Source organism: Pleurodeles waltl, chromosome 11, assembly GCF_031143425.1.
Source record: "Pleurodeles waltl isolate 20211129_DDA chromosome 11, aPleWal1.hap1.20221129, whole genome shotgun sequence".
Classification (NCBI taxonomy): Eukaryota; Metazoa; Chordata; class Amphibia; order Caudata; family Salamandridae; genus Pleurodeles; species Pleurodeles waltl.
In genome coordinates this window covers 820,749,581-820,769,928 of record NC_090450.1, presented here as the reverse complement: position 1 = coordinate 820,769,928, position 20,348 = coordinate 820,749,581, and the positions used below count along the sequence as shown (strand labels likewise).

General features: G+C 43.6%; 1 protein-coding gene across 2 annotated transcripts in view; it reads left to right on the top strand.

The window, feature by feature from the left end:
• Positions 1-20,348, top strand: part of PXMP2 (peroxisomal membrane protein 2) — a 109,084-nt gene that overhangs the window by 56,490 nt on the left and 32,246 nt on the right. Inside the window, exon 5 of one of the 2 annotated variants that reach the window (XM_069214644.1) lies at positions 10,556-10,675. In XM_069214644.1, the coding sequence (XP_069070745.1) occupies positions 10,556-10,675 (120 nt within the window). The remainder of the gene's footprint in view (positions 1-10,555; positions 10,676-20,348) is intronic. The other variant, XM_069214645.1, reaches the window with a different exon arrangement.

Genomic DNA, 20,348 nt, shown 5'->3' with positions numbered 1-20,348 from the left:
CAGGACCAGCGACCTCTGAATCCTCAGAGGACTGCCCTGCTTCCAAGAGACCAAGAAACTCCCGAGAACAGCGGCCCTGTACAACAAAGACTGCAACTTTGTATCCAGAGGAGCAGATTTAAAGACCCCTGCAATCCCCGCAAGAAGCGTGAGACTTGAAACACTGCACCCGGCGACCCCGACTCGACTGGTGGAGAAACAACACCTCAGGGAAGACCCTCCGGCGACTCCGAGACTGTGAGTAACCAAATTTGTCCCCCCTGAGCCCCCACAGCGACGCCTGCAGAGGGAATCCCGAGGCTCCCCCTGACCGCGACTGCCTGACTCTAAAATCCCGACGGCTGGAAAAGACCCAGCACCCGCAGCCCCCAGCACCTGAAGGATCGGAACTTCAGTGCAGGAGTGACCCCCAGGAGGCCCTCTCCCTTGCCCAGGTGGTGGCTACCCCGAGGAGCCCCCCCCCTTGCCTGCCGGCACCGCTGAAGAGACCCCTTGGTCTCTCATTGAAATCCATTGGAAACCCGACGCGTGTTTGCACACTGCACCCGGCCGCCCCAGTGCCGCTGAGGGTGTACTTTTTGTGTGAGCTTGTGTCCCCCCCCGGTGCCCTACAAAACCCCCCTGGTCTGCCCTCCGAAGACGCGGGTACTTACCTGCTGGCAGACTGGAACCGGGGCACCCCCTTCTCTCCATTGAAGCCTATGCGTTTTGGGCACCACTTTGAACTCTGCACCTGACCGGCCCTGAGCTGCTGGTGTGGTGACTTTGGGGTTGCTCTGAACCTCCAACGGTGGGCTACCTTGGACCCCAATTTGAACCCCGTAGGTGGTTTACTTACCTGCAAGAACTAACATTACTTTACCTCCCCCAGGAACTGTGAAAATTGCACAGTGTCCACTTTTAAAACAGCTTATTGTGTTTTATGTAAAAAGTATATATGCTATTGTGATTATTCAAAGTTCCTAGAGTACTTACCCGCAATACCTTTCAAATGAGATATTACATGTAGAATTTGAACCTGTGGTTCTTAAAATAAACTAAGAAAATACATTTTTCTATAACAAAACCTATTGGCCTGGATTTGTCTCTGAGTGTGTGTTCCTCATTTATTGCCTGTGTGTATGTACAACAAATGCTTAACACTACTCCTTTGATAAGCCTACTGCTCGACCACACTGCCACAAAATAGAGCATTAATATTATCTCTTTTTACCACTATCTTACCTCTAAGGGGAACCCTTGGACTCTGTGCATACTATTCCTTACTTTGAAATAGTGCATACAGAGCCAACTTCCTACACATGTTTTACCATATAATATCTAAGATGACTTTGTAGGACTAATTGCCTCTACCATTGCCCTACACACTGTGTTGTCCACGGAACTCCATGACCTCTGTGCTAAAGGAGTGCAACATTCCTCTGATGCCACCTCTTCTGGTTCTGAGAGAGATATTTTAATTTATTAAGACACAAAATCTAACTCTTATTTCTACAACAACCTGCCTCATTTCTAGTTGATCTTTCCTGATCAGCACCATGGCATATGCTTCTATAAAGTCCTTTTCAGACCTTTTGGCTAGTGTGGGAAGTTAAGATTACATTCCGAGGACCTCCTACAAGTAGTGCATTTATTGCCTTCAGCCGAGGCAAAAGACCAAGGAGTACAAGATCTATTGCACTTTTTTTTTTGCTAAGCCATTAAAGGACAGAGAAGGTAGGCTGCTTCTGTGGCTACAGAAAATCAAAGCCAAAGAGACACCATCTTCAGGAGAAGAACAGGAAGGTTCAAACATCCCCATAAAGGCCATTTGGAGGAACATGTTCCCTATTATGCCTCTCAAGGAGAACATTCTGAAGAGCTAAGGCGGAAGAGATTCAAGAACAACTGAAGTTACGTAACATAGGCGTCAAAGCTCTGCCTTTGATGTTGTTGAACGTCTTAAGAAAAAGGACACCTCCTCAGGTCCTCGGAGTGCCCAATCTGAACCTTCCACTCCATCTTAGAAGATACTGTCTAATGACAAACACAAGTTACCGTCAACTGATCCACCGTTGATGATTCTGTTGATGAAGAAATCGCCACTGCAACAAGTCAGAGTTGCTGGTGTCCAAAAGCCAACTATGACCCTAGATGAAACATAAATGTGTCCTGAAAACTCTCCAGCATGCGGCCTATGTCATCCACGACCAGACTCAGTGGTTATGCAGGCAGCCCGCAGAATGTCAAGAAACCTTTCTACCCTTTGTTCTAAATCACCTGATATAGAGGTTACAACAATAGACAGTGAAGAGGAAATGCTTCTCAGCTATGGTTGCTACCACTGTCGGAGCTTCTAGTTTCTTAGCCATTCTGGGAAAATATAACTGACAGATGTGGTGTGATTTAAAGTTGAATATGGAGCACCACCCTGAGGAGAAGAGGAATGATGTGATAGCCATTATTAAAAAAGGAGAAAGAATATCCTGTGATATATGGATGCAGCAATGTACATAGCCTCTGTAGGTTTCCGACAGCTAGCAGGGGCAGCCGTCCTTAGACAACCAAAATTCTCAACATCCCTCATGACTGAGAAGCATTTTTTGGAAAGCATGTTGGTGATGCTTGACAATCTATCAAATCCAGTACTGACATGGTGGGATCCTTAGGTGTCCAATAGCGAAGATCGCAGCTCTACAAATGACTGATTGATCTAGGGGCTAGCTGGAAAGTTCATTATCCATACAGATGTGAATACAAAATCTTACCACTATCAGCCTTACCAGCCAGTTCAGCAAGGATATAGTCAACAATACTTTCCACAACAGTACAATACAGAGTGTCCACCTACTCCTGACAGACATCTTGTAGAAAAGCGATGGCACAACAAAGATCTTAAGAATCTTCTAGACACCAATGATGTCATTCTGCCACCAGCCATGAGTCTCTGTCATTTTATAGGGGGGGTACATTTTCAACTTCTATGAAAATGTGGAGGTCTATTACAACAGCCTGTTGGGTCCTGGAACTAGTTCTCAATGGGCACAATGTAGACTTTGTCACCATGCCACCTACAAACTCATCTCAGAGAATGTCTATCCAACACCTTCCAGTATTACACTTGGAAAAAAAACAACCACTTCAACAAGAGAGCATTTGAAATTGTGCTCCCTCCCAACAGAATTCAGGTGTTTATTATTATTTTTCCTCATAAAGAAATCAGGCAAATGGAGACACATGGTAGATTTACAGCTCCTGAACAAATTCCTAAAGAAACAATATTTTTTTTATGGCTACTCTTCAGGAGATGCTACTGTTGCTGAACAAGAGAGATTATGGGGGTCATTTAGACCTCGGCGGTCTTTTCAAAAGACCACTGAGGCCGCGGGAGACCGAATACCACCATTGCCGGCGGTATTTCTGTCTCCCTATTATGACATTTCCGCTGGGCCAGCGGACGGTAACAGTGTTACCGTCTGCTGGCCCAGCAGAAATGTCACATCAACGTTGCAGCCGGCTCGTAATAGAGCTGGCGGCAATGCTGATGTGCAGCGGGTGCAGTAGCACCCGTCGCGCATTTCACTGCCCGAAATTCGGGCAGTGAAATGCGCGACGGGGCTATGCCTGGGGGCCCCTGCACTGCCCATGCTAAGTGCATGGGCAGTGCAGGGGCCCCCAGGGGCACCCCAAGTCCCCTTACCGCCGGCCTTTCCATGGCGGTGTGCACCGCCATGGACAGGCCGGCGGTTGGGGACTCATAATCCCCAGGGCAGCGGTGCTGGCACCGCTGCCCTGGGGATTATGACCGCCAGGCGGAATCCTGGCGGGAAAGTGGAGGGGCCGGCGGTATGGCCGTGGCAATTCCGCCACGGTCATAATTGCTGGCGGAACACCGCCAGCCTGTTGGCGGTGTTACTGCCAACATACCGCCAGCCGGCCGCCAGGGTCGTAATGATCCCCTATGTGATGTTCCTAGAACTTCAAGATGTATATTTTTACATTCTAAATCACCTTTCCAGCAGAAGATACTTAAGATTTGAAGTGGCCAGTACCCTTTATCAGGTCAGAGTCCTTCCTTTTGGCCCCGAATTTGACCCATGCATTTTTTCCAAATGGGAACACATCTCTGGAGATTGGGCCATCAAACTTCCCTTAAATAGACAATTGGCTCGCAAACGCCCCTTCAGCTCAAGCTGCCAAAAAATTCTTAAAGGGTTTGTCTTCAAGTCTTCAACACTCTAGGATTAACACTCAGCAGGAGCAATTCTTCCTTAGAAGCAGACAAAACAATATGTTTTTTGGGGGAAATTCTAGAGATCAAACAGGGCAAAGCCTTTCTCACAAGGGAGAGAGTAAGAAAGATCTCAGCACTTGCCCACAAGCCCCAACGCAAAGAGTCTACTTTAGTACACATTTAAAAATCATTCCTGGAGATATCATCCTTCATCCCTTTGAATCCAAACTGCTGCTTACAAATGAGACTGTTCCAGGAAGAACTAGACAGTCAGTGTTCACAAGACCAAGGTTATTTCAACGACATTGCCAAGATCACACAGAAGATGGTAAACACAAGAAAGCAACTTATCAATAGGATTGACTTTTCTGCATTCAGTACAGTAACATTTATAATGCTCATCAGCACTTCCTAGAAAGTTGGGAAGCTCATCGACAGGACTTAAAGCTCCACCAAAATTGGTCACTTCCAGAGCCTCAAATGTACATCAGTCTCTTGGAACCACGAGCAGAGGCATTAGGCATTGAGGCTTTCAACCGTAGGATTTTAAGTTTCGTTTTATTGGTACGTACAGACAACACAACAATCGTACTACATAAACCGGAAGGAGTGAGGGCATGACTACTTTCCAGAGAGACACAGAACGTTTGGAAGTTGACTGTCAGCCTTACTCAGAAAGTGTGACACATCCCAGGTTCAAGCAATCAATGAACCCACATGTTGAGTTGAAAATCAAAGAAGTATTAAGCATCAGAACGGAATGACCATCAATGGAGATGCATCTTCCAGAAATGGGGAACTCCAAATCTGGATCTATTTGCAAACAACAAGAACCACAATGGCTGTTTCTATGAAATCAGAATTTCACACTTTAGTGCCTCCAGAATTTAATCTTAATGAGCCAGTGATGTTTAAGACCTTTTTCAAAAATCCTAAGGGTACAGCAGAAAGAACCCAGATCTTCAGAAAATCTGTGCAACTACAGGTTCCATACGGTCCTCTGAGAAAGGGAATAATACTGGCAAACAAAGTGTAGCAATCTGGCTTTCAGTGACTGTAGTCTTCTACTACCAAGAGGCAGGCTGTCTTTTGCAGGGGGCTGAAAAGGCTCATTCTACAAGACTAGGGCAACTTCCAATGCTTTATTTGGGGATATATCCCTTATTGCAGAGCTGCTACATGGCGGAACATCCATATGTTTACTTGACGGTGTTGTATTGATTCGACGATTAACAATGATGCCATATTTTCTTCTTCATCCCTTTTTTATAAGGCGAGCCTGTTAAACATATATTTCACCTGCTACCCTCCATCTTCTAACAATATTGTTTTTAATACAATGTCTAACGTTTTTCAACACTTAATTGTCGATATAGGTTTTATTTACTGATAATTATTCTGATTCAAGCATGTGAATGTATGGAAGATCCAATACTGGAGAAAAATCAAGTTACATATCTGTATTCTGTGGTTCCTCTAGCCTTTATCTTTCGTAGATTCATATGTGCACCATAGTCAAAATCTAAACCCACCCTCTTGTAAGAAATCTGAGGTATATTGGCCCATGAGGGGAGTGGTGTTGGTTCTACTGTGTCCTGATTGGCTGAAGTTTTGTTCCCTTTTAACAATGCAGGTAAGGTAACACAGTGGCCATGTTATGCTCTTAAAGCTTAGTTTAGCTCTGTGCTGCTTACTTAAGGAAGATACTGTGGTACTCCCATCTCAACAACAGGGATGGTTCAGGCACATGAATCTCTGTAAGATACCAATACTGGAGAGTCACAGTATACAGACAGGAAAGTAACTTTGTAGTGCAAAATTAAACACACCAAAAGCAGTTAGTAATTTGTAGCACAAAATATATTAGAATCAGTTTAATATAAGTCATAATAAACAAATGCTATACCTCAGAATGTGTAGCAACACGAAGACAGATTTTTTTCTTTCCTGTAATGACCTATAGTGTGCAAATTATAAACCTTTTTGCTGAACACTGTTCACTTTAGAAATATAAATCAGAAGAAAGGAAAAGCCAGTACTTGTTCTCATTCTTTAATCTGCAGCTGTAATTATACTCTGTGACATGCCTTTCACCTTGGCTGCAGGTTGTGGTAGGAAGTAATATGATGTCACAACAGAACTAAAATAACTGATTACAGATGAGCAGGTATGTCATTTCATTTTCACAGGTGAATAGAGATGCCACAACTCGACAGTAATAAGGATACTCGAGGGATTTTTATATAGTACGGGTAGGCTCCCTTGCAATATATCAATATTTATCAAAAATAGTATTAAACTAAATTTCCTCTCTAAACCTACATAATAGTCTAGTCAGGTTATGGAGCCCAGAACCTTTGTCGATATTTGGTACCAGCCAAACCCAATGTTATGATGTGTTATCTTCCTGGTAGTTACTATTATCTCCCTTACTCTCTCCCTCTTTACTCCTTTAGAATATGTTCTTACAAGTTACATATAATCTACCCTACCTTATTCCACCAGGCCTCTCGAGGCAGTCCCAGGGTTCATATCAAAGTATTGCACTATCTGATCTAGTAAGGTGTCCTGAAAGGCAACATCTGGAAGTACCACCGAGTGCAATCACCATGTTGAAATTTTGAGGCACTCATCTACCGGTTGAAAGGACAATAAGAGTAGGATGTGGTCAGATAACATGCGACCAAGGTACTCAGTATGTTGCATACTGGCACAGCCTCATCACACAAATATGATGGTCCAGTTTTGTGTGTACATTATACATGGTATAGTAATAAGAGCAGTCCTGTCCTGAGGCATGTTGATTATGCCACACATCTTCCATGTCCCTATATGTCATCCATTCCCTCATACCCTCTGCCTATGGACTGGTGCCCCAGGTAGTGGGGTGGGGGGGTTGTTGAGCGGTCCCTCTGGGCACCCTCTGCCAGGTGGCTCAACTGTGTCGAAAGGGAGCTCAGGAAAGGGGTGTGATCCTTGTGAGGCACATACATGCTCCTCAGCACCACCTACTTGCCACACAGCCGGCCTTCAGCCAGGACATACCTACCCTCTTGGTCTACTTTGACCGCTGTTGCCTCAAATGGGACACCCGCCATCACCCATATCAATCCGGCCCTAGCAAATGCCAAGTATGTGGTGGTGTGAACCTGCCCCACTAGTGGTGCTGTAGTCTGTCCACCTCTACTTTCGTAAGGTTTGTTTCTGTAACATGGCAATATGAACCCTCACATCTTAAGGTACCAGTGGAATTTATGTTGCATAGCCACCACCCCATCTCTCTAATGTTCCATGTCATAAATTGAATTGTATGTAGTGAGGATGTCATGACAGCTGTCGTGTTGCGCCTCTAACATCCAACCTCCCCACCCCCTGGGTACGCCCTCACACTATACTGTAAACCATAAGGACAAAAGAAAAGAAGTATCCTAACTCCCCAGCCCTAGATTAGCCCAGTGACGGCTGGCTAACAAAACAGTAGTCTTCAGAAGTGCAATCCAAACATCTGTTCTCCATTCCATCTGCAGAGGTGAGAATAGGCTAAAGTCTCTGGCTTTCCGCACCGCCCTCTATGACTATTTCAGTGCACCCAGTGGGGCCTCTGGGGAAATCACAAGGAAGGTTTGTGCCCCCCCACAACCTCCACCCTGCCTCATGAAACCACTTGCAGCCCTCCCGGCTGTGAGCCCATCCCACTTCTCTACAGAATCTCATCGCTTGTCTGGAGAGTGACGCCTTGATGGGAGGTCAACAGCCGGCTTTGACCCCTCAATGTCTGAGCCCCAAGTTCTGTGCCCTGAGGCAGAGCCCTTGTCTGTGTCTGTTATCTTGACCTCAGTGATCTCCACTGCCGCTTGCAGGTCTGCTGCCTTATTCCTGTCTGTTTGCGTTCTGGCGGGCTTGGTCAATACCCACCCCCATGAGCGGTGCCTTTTCCTCCACTTCTCCCCTCGATCTGCTGGGGCCTGCGGTGACCTCTTCTCACCAGCTCGGTATTCTTCAATCCAAGGCCACGCTTCCTCTAGGTCGTGTCGGAAGTGAGATGTGCCATCTGCTATGATTTTTATTTTGTTGGAAATAGGAGTAGTGAAGGCCCTCCTCATGTAGTGCCCACTTGACCTCTAGGAAAGGGGCCTTTTTGACCTGAACAGCTGCAGAATACTCTGGGAAGAGAGTCACCTGACCATTGCCCTCTCTGAATGGGCCAACTTTATATGCAGGCTGCTAAAGGGTGTCCCTCTCTTTATAGTGTAGCAATTTTGCAACCACTGAGCAGTGGCGGAGCCAGGACCCTGCGTCCCCTCTCTCTCTAATATTAAGTGTTAAGAAAGAGTTCACAGATACTTTTATTTGGTTAGAATAAGCCCGGGGGCATTATTGTCCGGTGGTTGCCTGCCAGCCAGATCCAATATTCAGTGAGGCATTAGGTGTTTCAGGCTATTTTCTCACTGCTGGAATATTTCTCTTTTCAATGTGGCTTATATTAGGCCTAGTTAGTAGCACAGTGTTCTTTGACTTCCAGGAAAGAATTTAGGCCCTGAGTGATGTTCCTTCAGCCAGTATAATAAATCTGTTTGAAGACTCTGCCTCTCTTCAAGGGTTCCCTGCATGCCTCGGCACGTCTCAGAATTTCAACATCTGAGGAGTGGATGTTTACACGCAGGTTAAGAAAGCTGATATCTTGAAAACATGATGAGACTTTGAAAGATTCTCTTTACTCTTTTGAAGACACGAGGTTGTTTTTTTCAAGAGCAACAATTATTCTGACCTCCTTAGAAGTTGCAACAGTGTTTTCTTAATAAGTGTTCTAATACTAAAACAGTTAGCCATGTTGGTCCCACAGGATTTAAGGGAGGGTTCATTTGAATTCTGTTTGACCATTCTTTAGGAGTGGTGTTTGCAGTTATGGTAAATGTTTTTTATGTTTTTGCACGAGTGAAGATAGTTCAAACTCGTCCATTTAGTGATACATCAAGGTCTTAAAAGTAATAAACATAGTAAAGAAATACTAAATGCTCCTTTAGGTATGAACAGGACTGTAAAATACTTTTGTAAAACATAGTGGTATGGACAGTGATACATGCAGAATATGTGTATGCCACTTGAACGTCTGTTATCTGAAAGGCTCTAGAGACTTCACAGCATCAGTAGTATCTGTCTGTGACTTCCATACATAAATGGCCAAACTTGCAATTAACTGTGTATTATCCTGGCATATTGTCTTATGCATTATAAATTAGGTATTTCCATTCTGGAAGTGAATCTTGAACAGCATTGCACAAGTGTGGGTAAGACACCAGAATACCAAAGCATTAAGGGCCAGATGTAGCAAGGCTTTTGCGCCTCGCAAACGGCGAAAAACGCCGTTTGCGAGGCGCAAAAGCCTGTACGTGATGCAGAAACGCATTTTGCGAGTCGGATCCGACTCGCAAAATGCGTTTCTAACTCGCAAATAGGAAGGGGTGTTCCCTTCCTATTTGCGACTCGCAACGCAATGCAAGTTGATTTGCGACCGCAAAAGCGGTCGCAAATGAACTCGCAGTTACCATCCACTTGAAGTGGATGGTAACACATTCGAAAGCGGGAAGGGGTCCCCCATGGGACCCCTTCCCCTTTGTGAATGAACACAAAAATAGTTTTTCAGAGCAGGCAGTGGTCCTATGGACCACTGCCTGCTCTGAAAAACACCGAAACGAAAGGTTTCGGTATTTTTTTCCAAGTGCAGCTCGTTTTCCTTTAAGAAAAACGGGCTGCAGATGGAAAAAAAAAACTGATTTATTGAAAAGCAGTCACGGACATGGTGGTCTGCTGTCTCCAGCAGGCCACCATCCCCGTGAGTGCCCAGACTCGCAATGGGGTCGCAAACTGCGACCCACCTCATTAATATTAATGAAGTGGGTCTTTGCGTCCCCATTGCGAGTCGCAGAAGGTGTCTGAGACACCTTTCTGCATAGCAAATTGCGAGTTGCAATTTGCGAGTCGCTCGGACTCGCAAATTGCAAGTCGCAATTTCCAACGTACCTACATCTGGCCCTCAGAGTATTCAATGGCAGAAGGTTTTTTTTTTTTTTTTGCATGAGTAAGTCATAAGGAATATGGGCTAGTCAGAGATCTCAGTGGAGATGAATTATTAATAAAATGATGAATTGTGGTCCGAAAGTATACTTGTATACTTACAAATCGTTTACATATTCAAATAGTCTTTAGTTCAAATGGCTTGCAAAAGCAGAACTACTTAGGGGATGTAGAACAGTATTTTGCTTTGTCTGTGTTTTTACTACCATTCAATCACTCTTGTGGTATTCCTGATGATAACTACTCCGCACTCCTTTGTTTTTTCAGGGGAAGAGCCTTTCCACATTGTGTGAGAGAATGAAAAAAGGCTACTGGTCAGCACTGAAAATGAACTGGAAAGTATGGACTCCCTTCCAGTTCATTAACATTACTTATGTCCCTGTACAGGTAAGAAGACGACCTAGTCATCACATGTCGTGCAGCACTGCCTGGAATTAGCCAGCCCTGCCTGGTATGACCCAGTGCTGTCCGACAGAATCCCATGCTAGCTGGCAAAACAAATTGCTACCTAACACGACCGACCACCTCATGATACTACCTAAATGCTCTCCAGTTCCACTAGAAATACATTCTGATACTGTCCATTAGTGCATGCCGCTATCCAATGGCATTTGACACAACTGTATACCGCCTGACAGAATGCCCTCTAAAAATAACCAGTGCCATCTAACTTAAACCAGTTTTGTCACCTTTAGAAAGAAACTGCCATTTAACACGGGATTGTATTAATAATATAGACACACAGATATAATATAATCAAGGTTGTAGGGAGCACATGACATGCATTCACTACTATAACTATGTGGTGAAAGGAATGATATTGCAAAATTTGTTTTAGAAGAAGGACGTTTGTCCTCTGTGACTTTGCACTTCTGATGTAACTAGAAAAATGGGAAAATCTTCCAGGTATCAGTGTAATTTAGGCTGGGTTTATTTAAAAGCAGAGCAACCACTCTTCTATTTAGAGGCTAAGGACTTAACCAAGTGCTAAGGACGAATGGGAATGTAGGCAATGTTTACTAATGGGGCTTACAACGTAAAAAGGTTTGAGAGGGCAGAGATCTTTGTGTCTGAGGTTTAGATCAGGCTGCACAGCTACTCAAGAGAAAAGGAGCGGTGGGGGTAAAGCGTAAATGTGGATTGCCATAAAAGTTGGGATTTCTGTTGTCATTTTTTTCTCCTTGGTGATAAATCTTGAGAAAGTCCATGTAAGTATCAGTTTGAATTACATTAATGAGTGTAATAAGGTAGCCTAATATTCAAAATTTCCAAGATGGAGTTATCTGGTAAGACTCAACCTAACTCATTTATGATTTTGTGATGGAGAGACTTACCTAATTACACTAGTAAATAAAGATTCTTGCCTTGTAGTCTTTTTTACTTTAGTTGTTGTGTCTTGGTTGGTTTTGATTTTTTTTATTATAGTTTTACTGGACAACCAAAATTATTGCTTGTTACAGAATATAATAAAAGAAAGACATTGATACATTCAGGTAGCCATAAATGAACAAAGGAATCAGAACATTTCACAGGGAAATAGCAACCATACATACAATACGCTGAGTCTGACATTATGTTCTGCTGAAATTACCTAGAGTGACGCCACCATGGACCCAATATATTTTGTTATTTGGCCAGGCCTCCATATGTTAGGTAGACAACTTCTCCAATCTGAGCATGATAATACAGTCTCCTCAGCCTGTCTGTGAAAGGCAGTGCATTATCTGAGCAGTTGTGATGTGTGATATTATGTCAGTCCTCTGAACCCTCCATAATCTGGAAAACTCATAATTAGGGGTAGATTGCGTTAAGCACTTCAGGCTCCTGGTGAGTGTATCTTTAACTTGCAGCCATTAAATTTGGATTGTTTGGCTGGACCACACGATTTGGAAGAACACTCCCAGTGACATCTCTGATAGGGAACTGGCATTTGTCCATCCACCCAGTATTTGGGGATGTAGTAGGTTATGTGTAGGAAACATGATTTGGATAAGGCGTAATGAGGCCTAAACTGCTAATTCCCAGGGTGATATCTTAGCCTCTCTCAACACTTCCTCCTCAAACTGCACCAGCTCACTTACTCATCTGGATTTCTGGCTTGCAGATCAGTCTAGTGCCTCCACTAACAACAAGCGGTAAGCTTCTGAAATACCCTGTTTACACATGAGAAAGATCACTACCTTAACTTCAATGGGGTTGAACTCTGGAGGGGCCATTCATTTTGCACTCAGCTGTCCCTGAGTGTGTTGCAACTGTAAATATTTAAAGATGTGATTTTGTGGTGCTGAGCTCCCTGCTTCCCTCCCCACCAAGGTATCCAATAGACACTGTGTGGTCAAACTCCCACACATCTCAAAGAGTTGAGATTCCAATGTGGTCTCAGGATCTGAAGCCCTTGGGCTGGCAGCGCTGACCATGTGCTATGCCACTAGGGTGCCCTGAGTCAGTTTGCCCTTCCAACCAATCCATCACAAGGATCCCTGCTGCAGTCCAGTTTAACATTTGTGGCCAGGAAAGCCAAAAACAGAGAGCCACACAGAGTGGAGTGGTGCAGAGTGGAATGGCATAGAGTGGAGTGGAGTGTTAGTGTTAGTGTTAATCTTATCTTTTTTTGTAAACCATGCAATGCCATAAGGTGTCTTGGTGCTGTGGCTTACATAGGTCTTACAGTGCTGTGACAGTGAGTTTATAGGAGGCAGTGCTATGAAATTAATGTGTGAAAAGCCAGGATTTTAGGTCTTTCTTGAACCTGAGCAGGGTGGATTCTGATTTTAGATATAGTGGAAGGCTGTTCATAGCTTGGCGGTTCAGCCAATGAAACTCCTGCCTCCCCATGGGCTAGTTTAAACCGGGGAGTCCTGACATTCTTGGTTGAAGAAGACCAAAGATTTCTAGGAGGGGTATACCATTAAAGGCTCTCTCTGAAGGATTCAGGACCTGCACCATATAGGGCCTTATGGGTGATACAGAGGTCTTTGATAGTAATTTGTTTCCTGGTGGGCAACCAGTGAAGTTTGTGTAAGGCCTAGGAGGCTGACTGAAATTTCGGGATGCCTAGTAGTAAACAAGCTTCTGCATTCTGAAGGATATGAAGCTTTTTCAGCAGTTTTTGTTGCATGGTAAGATAGAAGGTGCTGCAGTAGTCAATTTTTTAAAGCACCAGGGTCACAATCACTGTCTTCTGGAGTTTGTGGGGAATAAAAGTAAGAATTTGTCTGATGTGGCGAGTGCATTCACCTGATCTCTGAATGTCAGTCTATCATCAAATAAGATGCCCAGGTTCCTGCCTTCTTGACAGGGGTAGGAAGTGTCCCCAGGGTCTGTGGCCACCAAATGGGAGACCAGGCGGAGGGATCGATACCAAACAGTGGCATAGATTGCAGAGACATAGAGTGCAGTAGTGCAGAGTAGTGTGGCTTAACTTTCACTGGTGTAGTGTGCAGTGGCGAAGTCTTGTGGCAAAGAGAAGATTGTTTCAGAGTAGAGTGAAGTAGCTTGGAGTGGTGCAGGATAGCGTACTGTGGTGAAGAGTGTAATTATGTACAGTGCAGTGGTGCAGAGTAGATTATAGTAGCGTTGAGTTGAATGTTAGAGTTAAGTGAATTGCCAGAGAGAGTATTGCATAGTGTGCAGTGGCGCAGAGTGCAGTGTTGCAGAGTGGCGTAGAGTGGCACGGAGTGCACTAGTGTAGAATAGAGAGGTGTGAAGTGAAGTGGCATAGTGTGCAGTTGCATAGAGTGGTGTGCAGTGGCATGGAGTGGTGTAGAGTGGAATGATGTAGAGTGGAGTATGCATGGTATGGTGGCACACTGCCATTACAGTCAACACATTTTAAATTCAAGTGACCATTACATTTGCACAGACACAGAGTTTTACTAATAAAACTATATTGCGCTCAAACGATAATGTGTGGAAATGGCATAACCTAGTGTATTGATTATTTTGATCGTATTGATGTATGTGTTTCCAACACACTTCAGAATTAACAAAAATGTGCTTCATTTTTGCTTTCTTAATACTGGAATACTTGCGCAATTCATTTAAATGCTGTTGTGTGCTGGGAAAAAAACCTTTCCTGTCCCCAGTATCAAACAATATTGTCACATAAATCCTTTCACTTTGATGTCAGGTAAATAAAGGTAAATACCGAGCTCCCTCAGAAGAAAGAGCCTGACATTTGACCTCTGTCTTTGAATGTACATCAAATGTGATAAGATTAGTACAAGATTTACAGGCCTGTTTACAGAAAGGGGCACTCCTGGAAGAATACAAGGAGAAGACCTTACCCTAGACAGCTTAAAATAAATACAAGAAAAAGACAGCAAATAGAAATCCAGAAAATGTGAATCACAAACTACAAAGCCAATGGTAAGCAACAGATGAATGCATTCCCAGGGAAGCTTTCTGAATGTTCCCAAGATTTCTTTAGCAAACCAGACAGCTGCGTGTCTTGTAGACTTTGACCTAAATCGGGTAGGTTCAGAATGCAGAATTGTGCGTATTACTTATTAAAATGGGAGCAAGAGTAATGCAGCTTTATACTGTTTTTGTGCATTAAGTTAAAAACCTTTGTAAATGCATTCTTTAGCAAATTAGAGTAACATGGCACAGTCATGAATTTAGCTTGGAATAACCTGGAATGCCCGTACTGGTTTAACCAGAAAACCATCAGCTCATCATAAAGTTATGACAAACGAGCACTGGCAAAGCCAGTAGGACTCACCTTTGTGACCTATTGGCTTTGCAATGTTTTTTTTTACCACGCTGCACAGCATCTGGGATGCTGTGCAGAATGACTAGAGAAAATAAAAAAATCTGACGCAGCAGTACACGTCATTTTGTGGGTGCGTGATCCTTGCACATTTTTTTTTCCTTTATAGTAACTGATCTGAGTGGGATCGGAAACAGCATTTGTTTTTTATAAGTGGGCGGGAGGAGTGAAACCAATATGGGGGAGAGCGGTCAGTGAAAGGCAAACCAACAAAGTGGAAAGTAGAAGGGAAGGCAAAGACAGCACAGGGTGGGCATCAAAGCAATACGTGGAGAGCGCAGGAGCAAATGCAACACAGTTGTTGGGGAAAGCAACATAGAGGGCACCAGTGAAGGGAGCAATGGGAAGAAGCAGACATGCAAAAGCAACAGGGCTTAGCAGTTGGGCAACATGGAGTGCAGGGGGGTTAGATGCAGACGAGGAAGTTGGCCTTAAAAACACATGCATTCCAATGGAGTGCTTCACTCAAAAAAAATTGCTTGAAAAGCAAGGGGTGGAAGCAGCAATGCTTTCCAATCAAAGAGATCGTAAAGGGGCAAGCAGAAGATTGAAAAGCTGGGGCACAAATAGAAAGCAGGCAAATGAGAGCCACAATTAAAGTCAACCAATGATAAACAATAGGTAGGCTCCAAGCCCCTCTATGTTCGTGGTAAGCCACAATATGCCTCACAACAGACAGCACAATAGCACAATGGACTGTAAAATAAGCTTGACCGATATGGATATATTTGTATAGCAAAACCATATTTTAAGGGTTTTGCAGAACATTTGATCTGCCTTATTATGATTCAGTGTACAAAATCAAACTGCAGTCAGGAATGCCAAGTTGTTGAGATTGAAAAAGTCCTCAATTCAAAATTGTCAATCTTGACCATCAGATGGCAGTGCAAAGATACGGTCACAATTATATGACTTTAATTAAAAATAGATCTCAACAGTTAATGCTTAATTAATGCCAAATAAGAGATTCATGATGTAGAAAAAAATGGAAAAACAATTCAAAGTACAGCATTTTTTGTGCACTTGGGTTAGTGATAACTGCACACACATATACCATACACACGCACACATTTATACATGCAAGCATACTTTCACCTGCACATGCTCTTGAACAAACATTTGTTTTAAAAATGTTTACTTACCCTCTGCCACCCAACACTGCTCCTCTTTAAGTACTCATGGTGGAAGTCTGGAGACACACATGCAGTGTGATCGATAGTACAGTTCATAATTTTACCCTCAATTACAGGAGAAGTGCAGAGTAACGCCTTGCAATTGGTTAGAGCGCCAAAAGGAAACGTTACCTGCACTCCTAGTTCTCTGTTGTCTTCCAGGGTAATCCTCGTCATAGTCATAAGTAGTGAATATTCCTGCCAATGTGCAGGATCCCAGACCTCTTAAATACGTAAAAAAAAAAAAAAAAAAAATTTATATATATATATATATATATATATCTATGTATATATATATATATAAAATATTGCATTAACCACTATTTTACTTCCCCATCACCGTTTTCATGTAAAGTACAGGCCAAGGAGAGAAATGGCACAGCATTTTTTTTACGAAGAAAACTTTATTTTCAGTAATGCATATATATAACTTAGTGCCATCAGTCCTTTCTCCAACAGCCATGCAGTGGCACCCATTCAGGAAGCACTTTCTCAAGTCAAAGGAGGGGAAATTTATCTCAGTTCATAAACATTTATTTCAACTTTATAACATGCAGTTGCCAGTAAGGCCAACACATTTCAGCATGGCGCCTAGTAGTGGGCCTGTCACCAGTACTACATCCTCCCCCACATTTATTCATAGTGTCCCTTCTCATTGGCTCATCCACCACTAGACCACTAAGCCAGATATAATCATGGATCCTTTCATTTCTCCACATATCAAATATGAGATGTCTAAACTTATTTTTTTTTTTACTGGAACCATTGTCAGCAGTACAGTCCGAGTTTACAACATTTATTCAGAGCGCTCACCCTAATAATAAAGGCTCTGAATTATTGAACCATAAATACAAGTTTGAACAACATTAACATATGGACACAAATATTACCCTAACTGCAGACAATTCCCTTCCTTGCTTTGTAATGTGGTACTGTAAATTGGCAGCTAAAGAGCTTGTGCTACAGGGGTTTGGGCCTGCTTGTCCAAAGAACAAAATAAACCTGAAAACTTGTTGTCCTTGACCCCAAACAACATGTCCTGGGCGCTGGGCTACAGGGAATTCCACACCCCTGGTTTATAGCCTTTGCAAAGGTTTAGAAATGGCCACATTTAATTTAACTTAAATTAAAAAAGACACTGCTTATCCAAAATCAGTGACTTAAAGAAGGAGAGACCAATGAAAAGGTTTTACAAACCTTTTTTTTTTTAAAGAAAAGGGAATGTGGGACATTGTTAGCCAATAGGTTGCAATGCAAAGCCCAACAGGTAACAGGGCAGTCACTTTTTATGGAAAATTAGAGGATCCTGGGCAAAGATTGATGACTGCTGTAATATTTCTTGTCTTTTGATGTAGGAGAGTGCAAATGACTATAATGAGGATTCCCCTAGAAAAGAACTAGGTTTACAGGTAAGTAACTTTTCCTCATCAATAGTCATAAGCTCTGAATATATTAGCAATCTCATCCCATAAGTAAGCTAGCAAGACATTAAAACCGCCCCAACAATCATCCGGAAAGGTTCCTAAAAGAGTATCAGTTTGAGTCTAAATCCAGACAGTGTCTAAAAAAGTGCAAGTAGATCTCCAGATAGCAGCCTAAAAGAGGTCTGAAACAGGAACATTTCTAAGATGAGCTAAAGTAGCAGCTTTTCTTCAGAAAGAGAGAGTTTTAGGTCTACAAGATAAGGGATTTCTCGCTAAGTGGTATGACAAAAGTATACAAGAAACAATCCATCTAGAAATGGGCTGTTATTTAGGGTGTAAACCTGTTCTTACTAGACCGTAATTTATAAAAAGACTGTCTGTTTATTATATATCTCTAGTCTCGTGTAGGTAGAATTTCAAATTTATTTTAATATCTAGAAAATGCAAAGATGTCTTAAATAGAGTTGGTGTATTAGGAAAGAACATAAGTAAAGAGATTGTCTGGTTAATGTGAAAATCTGAAACCACTTTAGGGAGAAAACTGGGTGGGTTCAAATCACTTCTCTATTACTATGGGATACTGTGTATGGGTCACCAGAGCATAAAGCCTGAATGTCACCTACTCTGCTTGTAGGGGTAATAGCAACTAAAGAAAAAAACAGTCATCCACGGGATGTTTTAGGGAAGATTTGTGAATGGGTTCCAATGGAGAGAGGATTCATTTAGACATTACAGTTTTAAGTTCCCAATGAAGAGAAGGGGACTTATCAGGAGGAGAAAGATTTTTAATGCATTCCAAAAAATCCTTACTCACTGATAATCAAGGAAAGGAGGTTTGTGAAGGGGATTCCCTAAATACATTTATAGCTGCAAGGTGTACTTTAATTGATGAAAATTCAGGAGCTAGGCTGTTCCGTTCCATGATGAAGTTTGGAGTGTATTACCTGTCCTCCAAATTTGTACAGGAGATTATGGCGGTCATTCTGACCTTGGCGGACGGCGGAGGCCGTCCGCCAAGGTACCGCCGTCAGAACACCGCACCGCGGTCGAAAGACCGCAGCAGTGATTCTGACATTTGCCCTGGGCTGGCGGGCGGCCGCCAAAAGGCCGCCCGCCAGCCCAGGGCAAATCAACCTTCCCACTAGGATGCCGGCTCAGAATTGAGCCGGCGGAGTGGGAAGGTGCGACGGGTGCAGTTGCACCCGTCGCGTATTTCAGTGTCTGCTGGGCAGACACTGAAATACTTTTTGGGGCCCTCTTACGGGGGCCCCTGCCGTGCCCATGCCATTGGCATGGGCACGGCAGGGGCCCCCAGGGGCCCCGCGGCACCCCCTACCGCCATCCTGTTCATGGCGGGAGAGCCGCCATGAACAGGATGGCGGTAGGGGGTGTCTGAATCCCCATGGCGGCGGAGCGCGCTCCGCCGCCATGGAGGATTCAGACGGGCAGCGGAAAGTCGGCGGTAGCCCGCCGGCTTTCCGCTTCTGGCCGCGGCTGTACCGCCGCGGTCAGAATGCCCGGTGGAGCACCGCCAGCCTGTTGGCGGTGCTACCGCCGACCTCCGCCATGGCGGTAATTACCGCCAGGGTCAGAATGACCCCCTATGTCTGCACAGCAGTTTGTGTGGGCGTTCAGATAGGTGAAGGAGTTCCATAAATCACCACTGGCGAAGTCAGTCTGGTACTTTCATTATCATTCTGGTTTGGGATTGGTAAAATTTTATCATGAACATTGGAACGAGGGCTATTAGGGACATGCATATAGAATTAATTTGACCAGTTTATAAAAAGAGCATTGCCCTTTGACCCTGGTTGGTAAAACCTGGAGATGTAATCTTGGAATTGCTTGTTTTTGTACCCCTGAAAACAAGTCTATATGATAGCTGTTTACACCATTTCTAAGGAGTGTGTCAAGACACCTTCTAGAGTGAGGGAGAGATGTCTCAAAAACAACACTGGATCAGAGGATAGTGCTTCTAAAGTAATACATAACAACCGCAAAGTACCCCGTACTGGTACTCCTGTATGAGTCACAAGGAAATTCCACAAGACAAACCAGTAAGGGTACTGAAATTGAGTTCAGTGACAAATAACTGGATTTTCATCCAGGAGTATGAGTACAGGGTACTTTGTGGTTGTTACATATGAATATATGCCCCATCTTGAAAAATAGTCTCTACAAATTCATTGCTTAGAACCCAATTGCGGCTTTGTTGAAATATTTGACTTAGTGAGTCTGGTTGTTCATTTTGAATATAGTGGGAGGTGGACAGCTGTGCTTAATGAGTTCCCTGTTATGAGCCATTTCCAAATAATGACTTGACAGAGGGGTCTTGAATGTATTCCTCCCTTTTGGCTCAGATAATTCATTGTTGTTGTACTGGACCAGAAGAAAGTTTATCATGATTGAAAGGAAGAAGGACATTTATGCCAAATGAACCGCTCTCACCTCTAGTAGGTTGATGTGGTAGGTTTTCTCTTTCTATGACCATTAATCTCAAGAAGCCTATCCGAGCTCTCCATCCCTGGAGGGATGCATCTGTGACTAGTTTCTTTTGGGAGATCCTGATGGAATGCCCTTGGTTACATTTTCGATCTGGTCTACTGGATTGCGGATAGTGAAACAGTCAGTCTTTGTTCTCAGCTGTCTCAGAACTGGTTCTGCTCGTTTTATAGACATTGTTGTAGAGGCCT